The sequence below is a fragment of the Ricinus communis genome, chromosome 2 (assembly GCF_019578655.1).
Source record: "Ricinus communis isolate WT05 ecotype wild-type chromosome 2, ASM1957865v1, whole genome shotgun sequence".
NCBI lineage: Eukaryota > Viridiplantae > Streptophyta > Magnoliopsida > Malpighiales > Euphorbiaceae > Ricinus > Ricinus communis.
Window position 1 is genome coordinate 34,088,597 of NC_063257.1, and position 13,097 is coordinate 34,101,693.

Consider the following 13,097-nt stretch of genomic DNA (forward strand, 5'->3'; position numbering starts at 1 on the left):
TTTATAGCCATTTAGTAGAGCATTTAAATAAATTATGGCTGAAAGTATTTAAAAATTCACAAACGTTTGATTACAAGTCAGAAGCACAAAATCCAAACACGGTTCGTATATCACATACACGTGGCACGTCCTCAAATCCAAATCGGAGCCAACACTATCTAAAAGTGTTGGTGATTTTCTTGTGGAGAAATAGAAAAGCGAGAAAGAATTGATGGAGTAAGATTATAATAAAAAAAAAGTTAAAAAGAAAAAACAAAAGAGAATATAATTTTCTTATATATAATCTCATAAAAAAAGGTTTACATTATTTTTAAAAATATGAATTGTGTATATTTAAAAAGAAAAGAATTTCACTCTATAAATGATATTATTCAAAAAAATCAGTATTTTATGTAATTTCTTAAAAAATCTATGTAATAATGTTAAAAGAAACAAAATCAAATTTACCTTCTTAATTATAAATTCTGGTTTCGCCGGCTTGGGCTTGGGCTTGACGTTTGACCTGTTATGAAGAATAATATGATAAAGGCCTTCTCAGTGGCTCGAGAAAAAAAAACAAAAAATTCTTGCAAGCTCTGAGTACTTGAGGGTTTAAAGAAGCAGTTGCCCGGGTGTGTTAGGGTTTTGAATTTTAGCGATGGCTTTCTGGGGAACCGAAGTGAAACCTGGAAAGCCCTTCACACACAATCCTGATAGTGCAAGAGAAAGGCTCCATATTTCACAGGCAACATTGGGGAATTATGGCAATGCCTCCGCAAAGAAGAAGAGTGTGGTACAGTGTAATATAGGGAACAAGAGTCCTGTTTTTCTATGTTCTTTGTTTCCTGAACAATCGGAGTCCTGCCAATTGAATTTAGAGTTCGACGAGTCTGTTGATGTCGTTTTCTCTGTTATTGGTCCCCGGAGCGTTCACCTCACCGGTTACTATCTACGCTCCTCTGCCCATTGCAGCCACCATGATGATGATCACTCGTATCCTTTTTCTTCTCTGTTCTTTTTTCTCTTAATTTATTGATTGCTATGTGGGTATTCTTCTTTGTTTACCGTTTACTCTAATTTGTAGAGAATCGTATGGAGAAGATATTGCAGACACAGAAACGGAAAGATCAGCTGGTGATGAAGATGAAGATGAAGACGAGTATGAGGATAGTTTTATTGATGATGATGATCCACTACTCGTTACACCTTCTCCTGTTTCCAGTGATGGAGGTTTAATTTAAAACTTAAATATCATATTCATATAGAATGTTCTATCTAATCCTTATTATTAAGTTTTTAATTTTAACATTATAGATTTTCTACTGAGAATACAAGTATGATTCTTTTACTCCATAAAACCTACTCTGGTTGTCTGATAGTCTTTGTGCTGGTAAATTTATGTTGCCAAGTTCAATGGCGGTTGCTAATTTCTTTTTCATGCATCTGGAGATTTTTATATATCCTTATATAACTAAGTCTGATAGCATGGTCAAATAAAATTGTAGCACAAATGAAACTGAGCTAGATCAGTGTAACCTTTTTCTTTTTCTGCTTATATGACTAAATCAAGCCAGCTGAATTATGTTCCCTTGCCAAATTGCATTTGTAGCTCCTCAATCTCAATAGTAAATTAAAAGGAAAAAAGTAAATCCTTTGCGCAACTCATGTTGCTAGGGCCTCATGATCTTGATTATTGCTCATTAGCACTTGCTGCATAGTAGGAATGTTATAAACTCATTTTCCTAAAAGATCGTTAATTGTTCATTTATGCATAGATTCAGCAATTTTATATTGTAATTTTTTTTGCTTCAATTTTTTGCCATTGTTAACATTAGAGGCTGCAGAAGCGTTGCGCAAAAATAAACCTAAGAATAAGAAGGCCAGCTATAGAAGACTTAGGAAGAAATACCAAATTCAATCTGATGAAGAAAACACTTCTCAACAGCATGATTTTGCTAATGGTGGCACTTCTGTAGAAGTATTGGACAGTGAAAGTGAAGACAAGCTTACTATTTCATCCCTATGTAAATCTGCTGCAAGGAATGCAAAACCAAAAGCAGAAGAAAATGCTAAAAATGAAACTAGTCAGATAGTGAACAAGGAGGCGGAAAATGGTGGCAATGGATCCATAAATGCAGAAGAAAATGCGGATACTATTGTAGGTAGTCAGGTGATGAGGTGAGATCCACTAGTGCTCTGTTTCATCTGCTATATGTATCTCGCTTTTATCAGTTTTTATTTTATTTGGTTGATATACTTGTGCAGGCAGCCTGATCAGCATGACTCTATTCAGCATTCTGCTGAAGTGGACTTTGACAATGGCTCAAAGCCAAACAAGAAAAAGAAAAAGCAGTCCGAAAAGGAGAAAGTGCTTGAAGTTGGATTAGAAGATGGCGCAGTCCTTAAATGGGCTAAGCCCAAGCAAAATGAGAGAAAAGTTGATCAATCAAGTCAAGCTATTGATGTAAAAAATGAAGAAGACCCAAGGAATGGAACTTACATGTGAGTTTAACTCTTGGCTCATATTATGTTTCTCGTTGCTATACTCTTACGCCATTTTGACATTGCAATGGGGCACTTTGCATTTGAAAATTTAATTTCATAATTTTCTTCTTTTTTTTTTTTTTGATTTTTAGAGAAAGCATGGTTTACTCTGCTTCTCTATAAAGTCAGATTCCAAAAAGCAAATACAGAAAAGAAAGATAGAAAATAAGAAAGAAAATGAAAACTAAGAAATAAAAGCAAAAGTAGGTGGAAAAAATCTAAACGAGACAACAAATTACTGTACTTTTCATTTGCGTGGTAGCTGACATTGATGTCTTCTCTTTGTGCTTTGACTTGGTTGATGTACATGTGCAGACAACCTGATCAGCCTGAGTCTCTCCTGGCTTCTACTGAAGTGGGCTTCGAGAGAAATGCAAAGTCTAGAAAGAAAAAGAAAACACACTCCAAAGAGGAGAAAGAGCTTAAAACTGAAATAGAAGACGATTCGGTCATTAAATTGGATGAGGTCAAGCAAAGTGAGACAGAAGTCAATCAATGGAGTCAAGATATTTATGCGAAAAATGAAGAAGACCAGAGGACTGCACATTATAAGTGAGTTTAACTCTTGGCTCATATTGCGAATTTTCATTGTTATGCTCTTAATTAAACAGTCTTTTCCATGTTAACTGGCATTCATGTCTTGCTTTTACACTGTATGCGCTTTGACTTAGTTAATGTAATTGAGCAAGGAGCCTATAGGAAAAAGATTAGAAGGTTAGAAAGAAATGCCAAGTCAAATTGTCTTTTGCATGTTAGCTGAGATTCATGTCTAGCTTTTTCTATCTGTGTTGCTTTAACTTGGATAATGTACTTGTGCAGACAGCCTAATCAGCCTGATTATCTCCTGCGCTCTACTGAAGTGGGCTTGGAGAGTAGTGGAAAGCCTAAAAAGAAAAAGAAAATGCAACCCAAAGAGGAGAAAGAGCTTAAAGCTGGAATAGGAGATGCTTCAGTCCTTAAACAGGATCAGGCTAAGCAAAGTGAGACAAAACACGATCAATCAAGTCAAGACCTTTATGCAAAAATTGAAGGAGACCAGAGGAATGCAAATTATAAGTGAGTTCAATTCTTGGCTCATATTATGATATCATTGCTATGCTCTTAATAACTTTTGTTCTTTTGCATGTTAGCTGGCATTCATGTAATGCTTTTATCTTTATGTCGGCTTTGACTTGGTTAATGTAATTGTGCAGGCAGCCTGATCAGCATGAGTCTCCCCTGAATTCTAGTGAAGTGGGCTTAGATAGTAGTGCAAAGCCTAAGAAGAAGAAAAAGCAGTCCAAAGAGGAGAAAGAGGCTAAAGCTGGAATAGGAGATAATTCAGTCCTTGAACTCGAGTCAAAAGCTGATCAGTCAAGTCAAGATATCCCTGTGAAAAATGAAGAGGAGCAGAAGACTGGAAATGACAAGTGAGTTTGCCTCAAGTCTTACAATCACTTAAGGTCAACTAGTTTTTTAGTCACCTCGTTTATAATTAAAGATGAAATAGTTACTAAATTTAAAATAATAAATACTATTAATGTGAAAATTGCATAATTCTTAAATTATAATTGGTTCATATAAATTTTATTTTTAAAAACTAATTAATCCATTTATATCCATAATGCATTAGTTGAGTTAATTTTAACTTCTTAAATAATTGAACTCAATGTTCTCATAATTCAAGTTAAATTTATAATAACATTAATAATCTATCATTAATAAGTTGATACATTATTAACCAAAATGGAAATTTTATTTCTCCAAGCATTTCATTGTATGTTTGTTTGGTAAATATGACCCATTCAATTTAAATATCCATGGTCTCCTAGATTAATATTCATCTCACAGACATGTTGTATATATTTTATTTATCTATATTACATGCGATGATATGTACTACAGAGTAATCCTATCATATCTTCTTGCAATGTGTAAATAGAAATAGTTCATATGGTACTATTTCATAATTAAAAGAATACACATAAATCTAGACAAAACGAATATAAAATTTTTATGTAATTTTATAAGATAGAATTGAAATCCAACTTGATGATGAATTGAACATGTTTAATATCTATTATACTATAAACCTTAAATAATTTATAATTTAATGCTTGTAAATTTTTGTTTTCCTTTTAAGAACAAAAATCTAAGATTTTTTCTTCTATAAGATTTTGAAATCAAATTACTTTTGTATTAGTTAATGCATGCCATATTACTTTTGTTTTTCTTCATTTCTTTCCCTCGTATACATATATAGATACGCGTTTGCTTTTTACATTTAATTAAAATTGGTATTCCATATATTAAGTTTGGTATTTAATTTTTTTCCTTTTTTTTTTTCTTTTTTTTTTTTTAAAAATAGAATCTATTTGTTTTTTTTTTCTTGTTTATAATCTTACAGTGTCCTATCTCTATATAAAGTTTATCCTTATTGGTATTCAATATATTAAGTTTGGTATTTGATATTTTTTCATTATATATTCTTTTTTTTAAATAGAATTCTATTTGTTTTTTTCATTTATAATCTTATAATGTCCTATCTCTATATAAAGTTTATCCTTATATACTATTATCTATTATCTATTATCTTTTCTATTAAATTATATTAGATTAATAAAAGACGATTAGTCAATCTTAACACAACACTAATTATAAGGTCTTTTCAGTAAATTGATCTGTTCTCCCTCTTCGCACTTTTATATATGTTATGATAGATTGGAGAAATGAACATATAATTTTCAGACCTTGGTTTCTTTATCTTGTCTTGTCGTTATCAGGAATATCGTCTTGTCAATGCCATTGGATTCACAGATGCTTTCGACTCAGTTGGGCCTTGAAAATTATTCAAAGCTAAAGAGGAAAAGAAAAAGATCTGCTGAAGATAAAACTATTGAAGCTGACGGTGGCATCAATGCAAATGACATAAAAAAGGATAAGGTCAATCAAGATGAGTTTAAGTCCGATGGCCTTGAAGGTGATGGCACTTTGCAAGATGAGCAAAATCGCAGGCAAGCCAGCCTTGTTTGAGAATTCTTGTCTTTTGAAATTTTTCTCGTGGTTTTTTTATGGATTTTCTTATATGTTGTTATCTGATTTCAATGTTGTTTGCTTATTATATAGACTAGAAGTCCTATCTTAGGTCCCTTTAGTTATTTACAAGGGAAAATAAGATAATAAAAGATTATGGGAATTATGAGCTTGATCAGTTGGATTTTAAAATAAAAAAAGTAGTTTGTTTTTAGCTCTTGAGTTTTGACTTTATTTCATGGTTGAATGAAATAGGATATTAAAGCAATGTAGCATGTTCCGTAGTAGAACCTCTCTATAAGCATATTCTACATAGGAATAATTTCTATGTAGCCATAAAAAGTTTTGGTCTCAACTTCGGTTTGTATAAATAAGAATAAACTCCATAGTAATAAGTTAAAAGTTCTTTTAGGTTCCATCTTAAGAAAATTTTGCCTCCATATAGTAGTAGTAATATGTAAATTTCAAAAAAGTACAACATGCTACAAAAGCTTAAGATAAAATAAATTATTTATGTAAAGTGATTTGGTATAGTAATTTATCTTTTTAGAGTTGTTACTACCCCTTTAAACATGCATACATGTAATAACTTGCTAATACTTAAACATGCATACATGTAATAACTTGCTAATACTTAAACATGCTTATTGAAGCTAAGATATTTTTATAATTATGTTCTATGTTGCACGAAAATGGAAAATGTGACACGACATGGTATGACATAGAGATACAAGATTTTCTAAAAGTAATACTCTAAAAATGTGTGTATAAATACATTAAAATGTTAATATTAGTAATTCAATATCAAAACTTTATTAAAATAATAATAAATCAAACAAGTCAGGCCAATTTTTTTAAGTAAATTTAAATAAGAACTAATTATTTATGAAAAATTATAATATAAAAACAATAAATGACTATTTTAGATTTTCTACTACATCGTCATCTTTGTCATCCTGAATATCGTTAATAAAAATTAGATATAAACCAATTCACATATATTAATTATTGAATGAAGTACAAATTAGATAATTAATATAATTGGTCATTTTGGCATATAATAAATATTAATTATAAAAAGTAAGCCATACCTTGTTTGCGTAATTTCTCCATTAAAATGTAGTTGATTTTTGTTAGATTTTAAAAATAGCTATTTACTATAGACCAAGAGAAGAACAATGTATGAAAAAAAAATTTAAAATATATATATATATATATATATAGACTTTTGGATATAAAACAATTAAGAATTATGATTATTAATATAACAAAGAAATTAAGTAATAGGAAAAAGTTGAGAATCATCTATAAATAGGTACCCAAACAAATAGGAAACAAATTAAAAAAAAAACTTCTCAAAGTAAGAAATCTAATTAAATAAGTTTTCATTTCTAAATAGGAAGATAAATAAATAAGAAAAATAATTGAATATCCTATTAAATAGAAAAAGTTCTTCAAAGTTTCCAAAAATAAATAAAAAGTATAAAAGTAGTAGGAAATGTTATTTGAAGCTTTCGAGACGTGTCCGAAGGTTTTTGAAGAGTTTCAATGTCCGAACGTAAACGTAGCCCTTTATGTTTACCTTTTTTCTCAATGTTTATGTATACTTGATTTTGGACATGCTCAATTAATTAATTATATTAAAATCATGCATATTTTGCCTCTATACCACTTCAGTAATGAGAATAATTAAGTCAAAATAAAAATTGTTATGACTATGCATCTAGTAAGTTATAACCTTCTCATAATAATGAAATTTGTTTGGTCTTAAGAGTGTGACTATAGAGAGGTTTTTACTTTATTTGGAATAAGAAAAAGCGCTGTATCTTTTAAAACTTGTGAATAATTGAAGGGACAGTTTGGTACCTTTATATGTGTTTTTCCTCTATGCATGTATTACGCGCATGAGAATTCTTTGAATTTGTATTTGTAATCCTCAATGAAAGATTTGTTGTTTTGATATGTACAGCAATCTTGAACAGTCTGTTAATGATAATCACTCTCGGAAGAGAAAGAAGAAGAAGAAGAAAATTAGTCAGACTCAGGAGAATGGGGAGGCTTTAGATATGGAAGAATCAAAGGACAAATCTCATATTGGCATCGAGGACAACAACACTCAAACGGAAAAGCCCTTTACTTAAAGGTACTTGTTTTTACTTATCCCTTTTACTTAAGCATACAGCATTCAAAAGTGGATTAAGGTCTCAATATATATTACAAAAGAAAAGTGTGATAATGAATTGTTTTAATTAATTATGAAGTACAAAGCCATATTATATCCTTTGCCTACGAAATTACTACTGTGGTAATTTTGTTAAAAGATATGGGAATTTGTTTTTTTTCCTCCAATTTTTGAGCTGAGGCAGTTTAAAATATTGAAATCAGTTGGGCAATGCCTTGTCTTTGATGTGTAAGATTTTGGTTTGTAGTTGGTTTAAAGTTAGAGATGAGATGTAACAGCAGATAGTTTGAATGACAGAAACATAATTAGCTTGAAAATTATTATTATTAATTTTTTTCAATGACAGATTAGATTTCAATCTAAGATTATAATTATGGGCCAATGTGCTTTGTTGCCTTTTGGGAGGCTTCACTTTTCATTTTTGAAATCTTTAATTAATTTTTGGCTGATTTTAGTAAGAATCTAATGATAAGTCTTAATTTTTCAATTTCCTTAATATTGAGTGACTTATCAGTTTATTTTGATCTATATTTTTATTTCAGAATTCTTTCATCTTGATGTGATGTCTAAATATGATAAATCGTGCTTAAAGTATTGCTTTGTCATCTTATTAATTCTTCTAATAAGATGAATTGAGGAAAAGTTTTGTATATATATATATGGAAAAACATGTGTAAAACCTTTTTGTTTTACACGATTTTTCATCCATTGATTTCCAACACATCTTAAGGATTAATCTCATATAGTTTTCTAATCTTATATCCTCTCTCTTATTCATTAAATAATTACATTTATTACTTAACTTTCATCTATGACAAGAATCTCCTTCCCTTTATTTACTTTTTTTCTTTAATAATAAAAAGGAACCCCCAACGAAAAGCCCAAAACACAAAAAAAAAAAAAAAATAAATAAATAAAAAAAAAAAATGAAAGGGAAAACATGACTAAATAAGGAAAAAAAAAAGAAGAAACCATAAGATTGCCTTGTTTTGTCACTTTCCGAGGCCTGTACATTTTGGTAAGCAAAGAACATGGGATTTTTATTTTTATCATGGAGATAAGTTTGTGAATGTATATGTAAAAATGTGCAATCCATGTTTATAAGAAACTAACAATTTGATGTCTTCCACTAATAATTAATTATCTGTACTAGTAATAATTTTTTATTTTGAACTGAAGATGAAACTCCATTAAGAAGTGATAGCTAGCTCAGTTATGATGGCTCATGTAAAATCAAAGTTTCGAATAATAATATCAAAGACATTAGGCATTTTAGACGAAAGAGTGGTACATATGTAATTAGAGAACATGAGTAAATTGAATGGAAAAAATAAATAAATGCAAATAAAAGAAAGGGCTATATTCATTCCAAAAAATATTATTCTCTTCAAGCTGTTTATTGATTATTTGAGCTCTCTTCGAATAAAAGAATATTATTACAATAAAAATAATATACCATATTTAGTAAAGGATGTAGATTTTTGTTATAGTTGGAAAGTACATAATTTTGAGTCGTTATACATAGTGAAAATAAATGGTTAAAATGTGCAAAATAAAGTCTTACACAACTCGTTTCCTCGTTATTGCATCATTCTTTTCCTAGGATTTTTATTTGAAGTGAACTTGTGGCTTTTCCCTCTCTTAGTTGTCTTTACTGTGAAGACAATGTGTAAGTGGATCCCCTCCCCTATATATACATGTATGTGTGTGTGTGTGTATAGTTTCCCATGAGGGAGTATCTTGCTGGTTAAAAACTAAGATATGCCTATTAAAAATTTGAGGTTTAAATACTACTATCTGTGGTTGCTAATCGTGGAATAAGAAATATCTTGCTGGTTAAAACTAAGATATGCCTATTAATAATTTGAGGTTTTTTGTTTTATTTACTCATACATGCAATACGTTATTTCACTCACTAATCAATGTGCTAATACAGTGAAATTAGTGGGTATAGTGGAATAAAAGAAAAAGATTGATTCAGGTTAATTTTGTAAATGTTAATAGTTCTCTTTTTAATTATTAATGATACTTGTATAATAATACATGGGCCTTAATGTTTGTGTTTTGCATATATCATTTTTGATATTATGTCTACAATTATTGTCTTATCAAATAGTCCATTTTATCCTTTGCACATTCACTGAATAAACCACTTCATTTGACAATCTAGAAACAACAAAACAACAGAATCGCTTTAGTGACATGTACTAATAATTCAATCATAAATCATTGGGTATAAAATTAATTGCACTGTACTTTACTCGTTTCTTTTTCTTTTCTTTATATACAGTAGTTCATGTATTTCAAAAATTTAAATCCATCAAGTTTTAGCATAATGTAGTGATATGTGCTTTTTATTTGGATTAAATCAATCATTAATAAACATTTATTTGGTCAATATAATGCAACTGATAGATCACGATTATCTCAAGCAATCTATAATTTGTTACTTGATCTTCTCTTCTTTCCCTCTTTATGTACAACTTTCTAGAATTTGATTATTGTGTTGTGCATTTTACTTTTCCTATTGTATCATGTTTGCCTTATTGAACTTCTGAGACAGATAAGATTACTGCCATTGCAGGGAGATATTACCCATCTGTGTTTCTTACCATTGTTATACATTTATGTGATCCAACAGAGAAATACTTACATGTCCTGTATTTGTTCTGGTTGTTGAATACATTTGAAGGTGGATTATGATATTTGTTGGAAAAGGAAAAGCTAATTGTTTGTCTATTTAGATCAAGAACAATTTAAAGTTCAATCAAGTTCTTTTATTACATAGGATTATCTCAGTGCCATTAAAGAAGAATCTGAGGGTATTGAAGTAGACTTCAATTACATAAGGTTTATTGGACAAGAAGAAATTTATGATAGTAGGCAACTCCAATTCATTGTTATTTCATTGTACTAGTTTATTAGGTCAAAATCCAGAGGGTAAATAGTAGTTCCCCTTATTTTTAATTATGCAAACTTATATACGTAACTTCTTGGATTTTGTGCCAATTATAGCTTAATTTAGATGGTCATATTCCTGCAGAGTCCCCTTACTGTATTATTTTTTTTCTTGATTTTTGTATAATTGTCTTTAACACCCAAAATTGGAGAACCTCATCATGTGAAAAATATGAGCTCGTAGTTTTCTGATTGCAAATTTTATACTCTATAATTGTCTGTTTCTTTTAGGTGGGAGAAAGCTTTTGAGCGGCCTGGAATGCTGGCCTTGATGGTATCATCTGAAACAGTTTTCTTTTTTACCCTTTTTGCTTTCATTAGCTAACTGAATATCCCCATTGTGCTTCTGCTGCTATTTCGGGAGTGTTTTGAAATGATAATTTTACATATGTTGATTCTCGTAAAGAAGACTAGTTCCGCTGCCATGGGCTTTACGAAAGAATCTCTGTAAGTAAACCACTCGAAACACACACACACAGACTGTCACTAGTATTTCTCTCTTTAAGCTCCTTATCTCACTGTGTATGCTTCAATTACTTCCATATAATGTCTGTAGCAGCAGGATTGATGAGATGCTACAGAATGCCACCAGAACCTTCGCTTGTATGTGACATCAGGTTGCTCGATTTCATCAACAATTTGCATGCGGAATGAGGTAAAATGCTCTTTTGTTTCCGCCCCATCCGTCGGATGCAGCTCGAGTATTTTGTATTTTTTGCCCCCTAAAAAATTTGGGAGTAAGCAGGCAAGAGGTGATGGCTTTTTTTTTTTTTTTTTGGCCAAAGGGTTATTTTTTGTATTCTATTTTCTTGTGTAGCTATGAACTTGAAAGATAATAGAGTACCAATTTTTGGATATTGGGGTAGTGATTATAGGAAAATTCTATTTTTAAAGTAATCGTACCAACATTATAACTAATTGGGGTAATTACTTCAGCCATCTTGGGGGTTAGTTTACAGAAATAAATAATTTTTGTGTTAATAGCACGAACACAGTTTTATAATTTGTATGAAGTGTGATAACTCATTTATACACACTTTCGAATATGGAATCTCAGAGAACCAGCCCAGCCCACTCTTCGGTTCCTGAAAATAGGAGACACCACGCTTCAAACGCTCACACACCTCTGGTGGTGAAATCTCTCTCTCTCTATATATATATATTTATATATATATATAAAGAGCCATCGAACCGGCCCAACCAGCAACTAAAGCTGTATGCATTATATGGACAGACAGCAAACGACCGGGATCGTTTAATACAACGGTATGAACACTTCTTCCAAGTGCAGGATAACCCCAAGGGGTTGTGGGTTTTTTTTCTACCAATTAGGGCCTTCCCTTCACCACCCCCATGGGGGTGGTCTACAGGGTTCATAACTACTCCTACAGTCAAGAATTGGGGCTTTACAATTACTAGCCAATATGCTTTTCTCTCATGTCTTTCTTCGTTCATGGTTCAATATTCTGGTGTCCTAAGTGTAGAGGAACAACACAAATCCATTCCGAACTTGGTGGTTAAACTCTACTGCGGTGAAGATATTGTAGGGGAAAGAATTCAAATTAATCCCATATTTTATTGTATGAATATTTTTTTATTTTCAATTCTAATTTAGAATAAGATAAAGAAATAAGTTCTTTTTGAATCTTCAAGTGACTCCATAGGATATTTTTGAACCACGAAACGTTCGGTTTCCATTTTGGTTGTAGGTGTAACCAACCTGCTAGTAAGGCTAGGGCAGAAAGAAGTAGGATTCGAACCTACGACCAGTCAGTTAACAGCCGACCGCTCTACCACTGAGTTACTGAGGAACAACGGGAGATTAGATCTCATAGAGTTCAATTCCCGTTCTCAACCCATGACCAATATGAGCTCGAAGTTTCTTTCGTATGAATCTGAGGTTTCAATCGATTTGTAGGATCTTAACAAGAAAATTCCTATCAATAATAACGAAAACAATAGTAAGGCTGCATTACATATAAAAAAAATACAAAAAAAATGGGTAAATAGAAGATTCAAGAGGCCTGTATAGTCGGACAATTAAAGAATAGAGTTTCATTTTGCAAAGCAATGAAAAAAGCTATTGAATTAACTGAACAGGCGGATACAAAAGGAATTCCAATACAAATTGCGGGGCGTCTTGAGGCAAATCGTATAAGTATAAGCGCCTTCTAAGAGCTTTGCATTCCCTCTAAATAAAAAAAAAAGTTGTAACAAAAAGACGCGGTATTGGGGCATTTGCTCTATATGTGCAAATAAAAATCGGGCAAATCTTTACTCGGAGTAGAGCACAAACCTAAAAGAATTGAAGAAACCCATTCAGGATCTCAGTACATATGGTGCAAGACGATTCCACATATCGAGGTCGGAATGGGATCGGGTATTTTCACGTCTTACCGTAGTGCCCGGTTTGTCTTGATTC

General features: G+C 31.3%; 1 protein-coding gene across 3 annotated transcripts; it reads left to right on the forward strand.

Annotated features, from left to right (window-relative positions):
* The first annotated feature begins 547 nt into the window (after positions 1-547).
* On the forward strand, positions 548-11,532 carry LOC8264474 (peptidyl-prolyl cis-trans isomerase FKBP43). Of its 3 annotated transcripts, none has more exons than XR_001534916.3 (11): positions 548-972; positions 1,064-1,209; positions 1,815-2,157; positions 2,245-2,481; positions 2,839-3,075; positions 3,343-3,579; positions 3,717-3,932; positions 5,286-5,516; positions 7,505-7,678; positions 10,907-11,122; positions 11,232-11,532. XR_001534916.3 is itself a non-coding variant. In XM_002514437.4 (10 exons), the coding sequence occupies exons 1-9, from the start codon at positions 638-640 to the stop codon at positions 7,674-7,676; spliced, it is 2,154 nt and encodes a 717-aa protein (XP_002514483.3). In that variant the 5' UTR covers positions 548-637; the 3' UTR covers positions 7,677-7,678; positions 10,907-11,532. The 3 variants fall into 3 exon arrangements, 1 of the variants encoding a protein (XP_002514483.3); XR_001534917.3 differs by having other exon boundaries at positions 11,235-11,532; XM_002514437.4 differs by having other exon boundaries at positions 10,907-11,532.
* Positions 11,533-13,097: the final 1,565 nt, after the last annotated feature.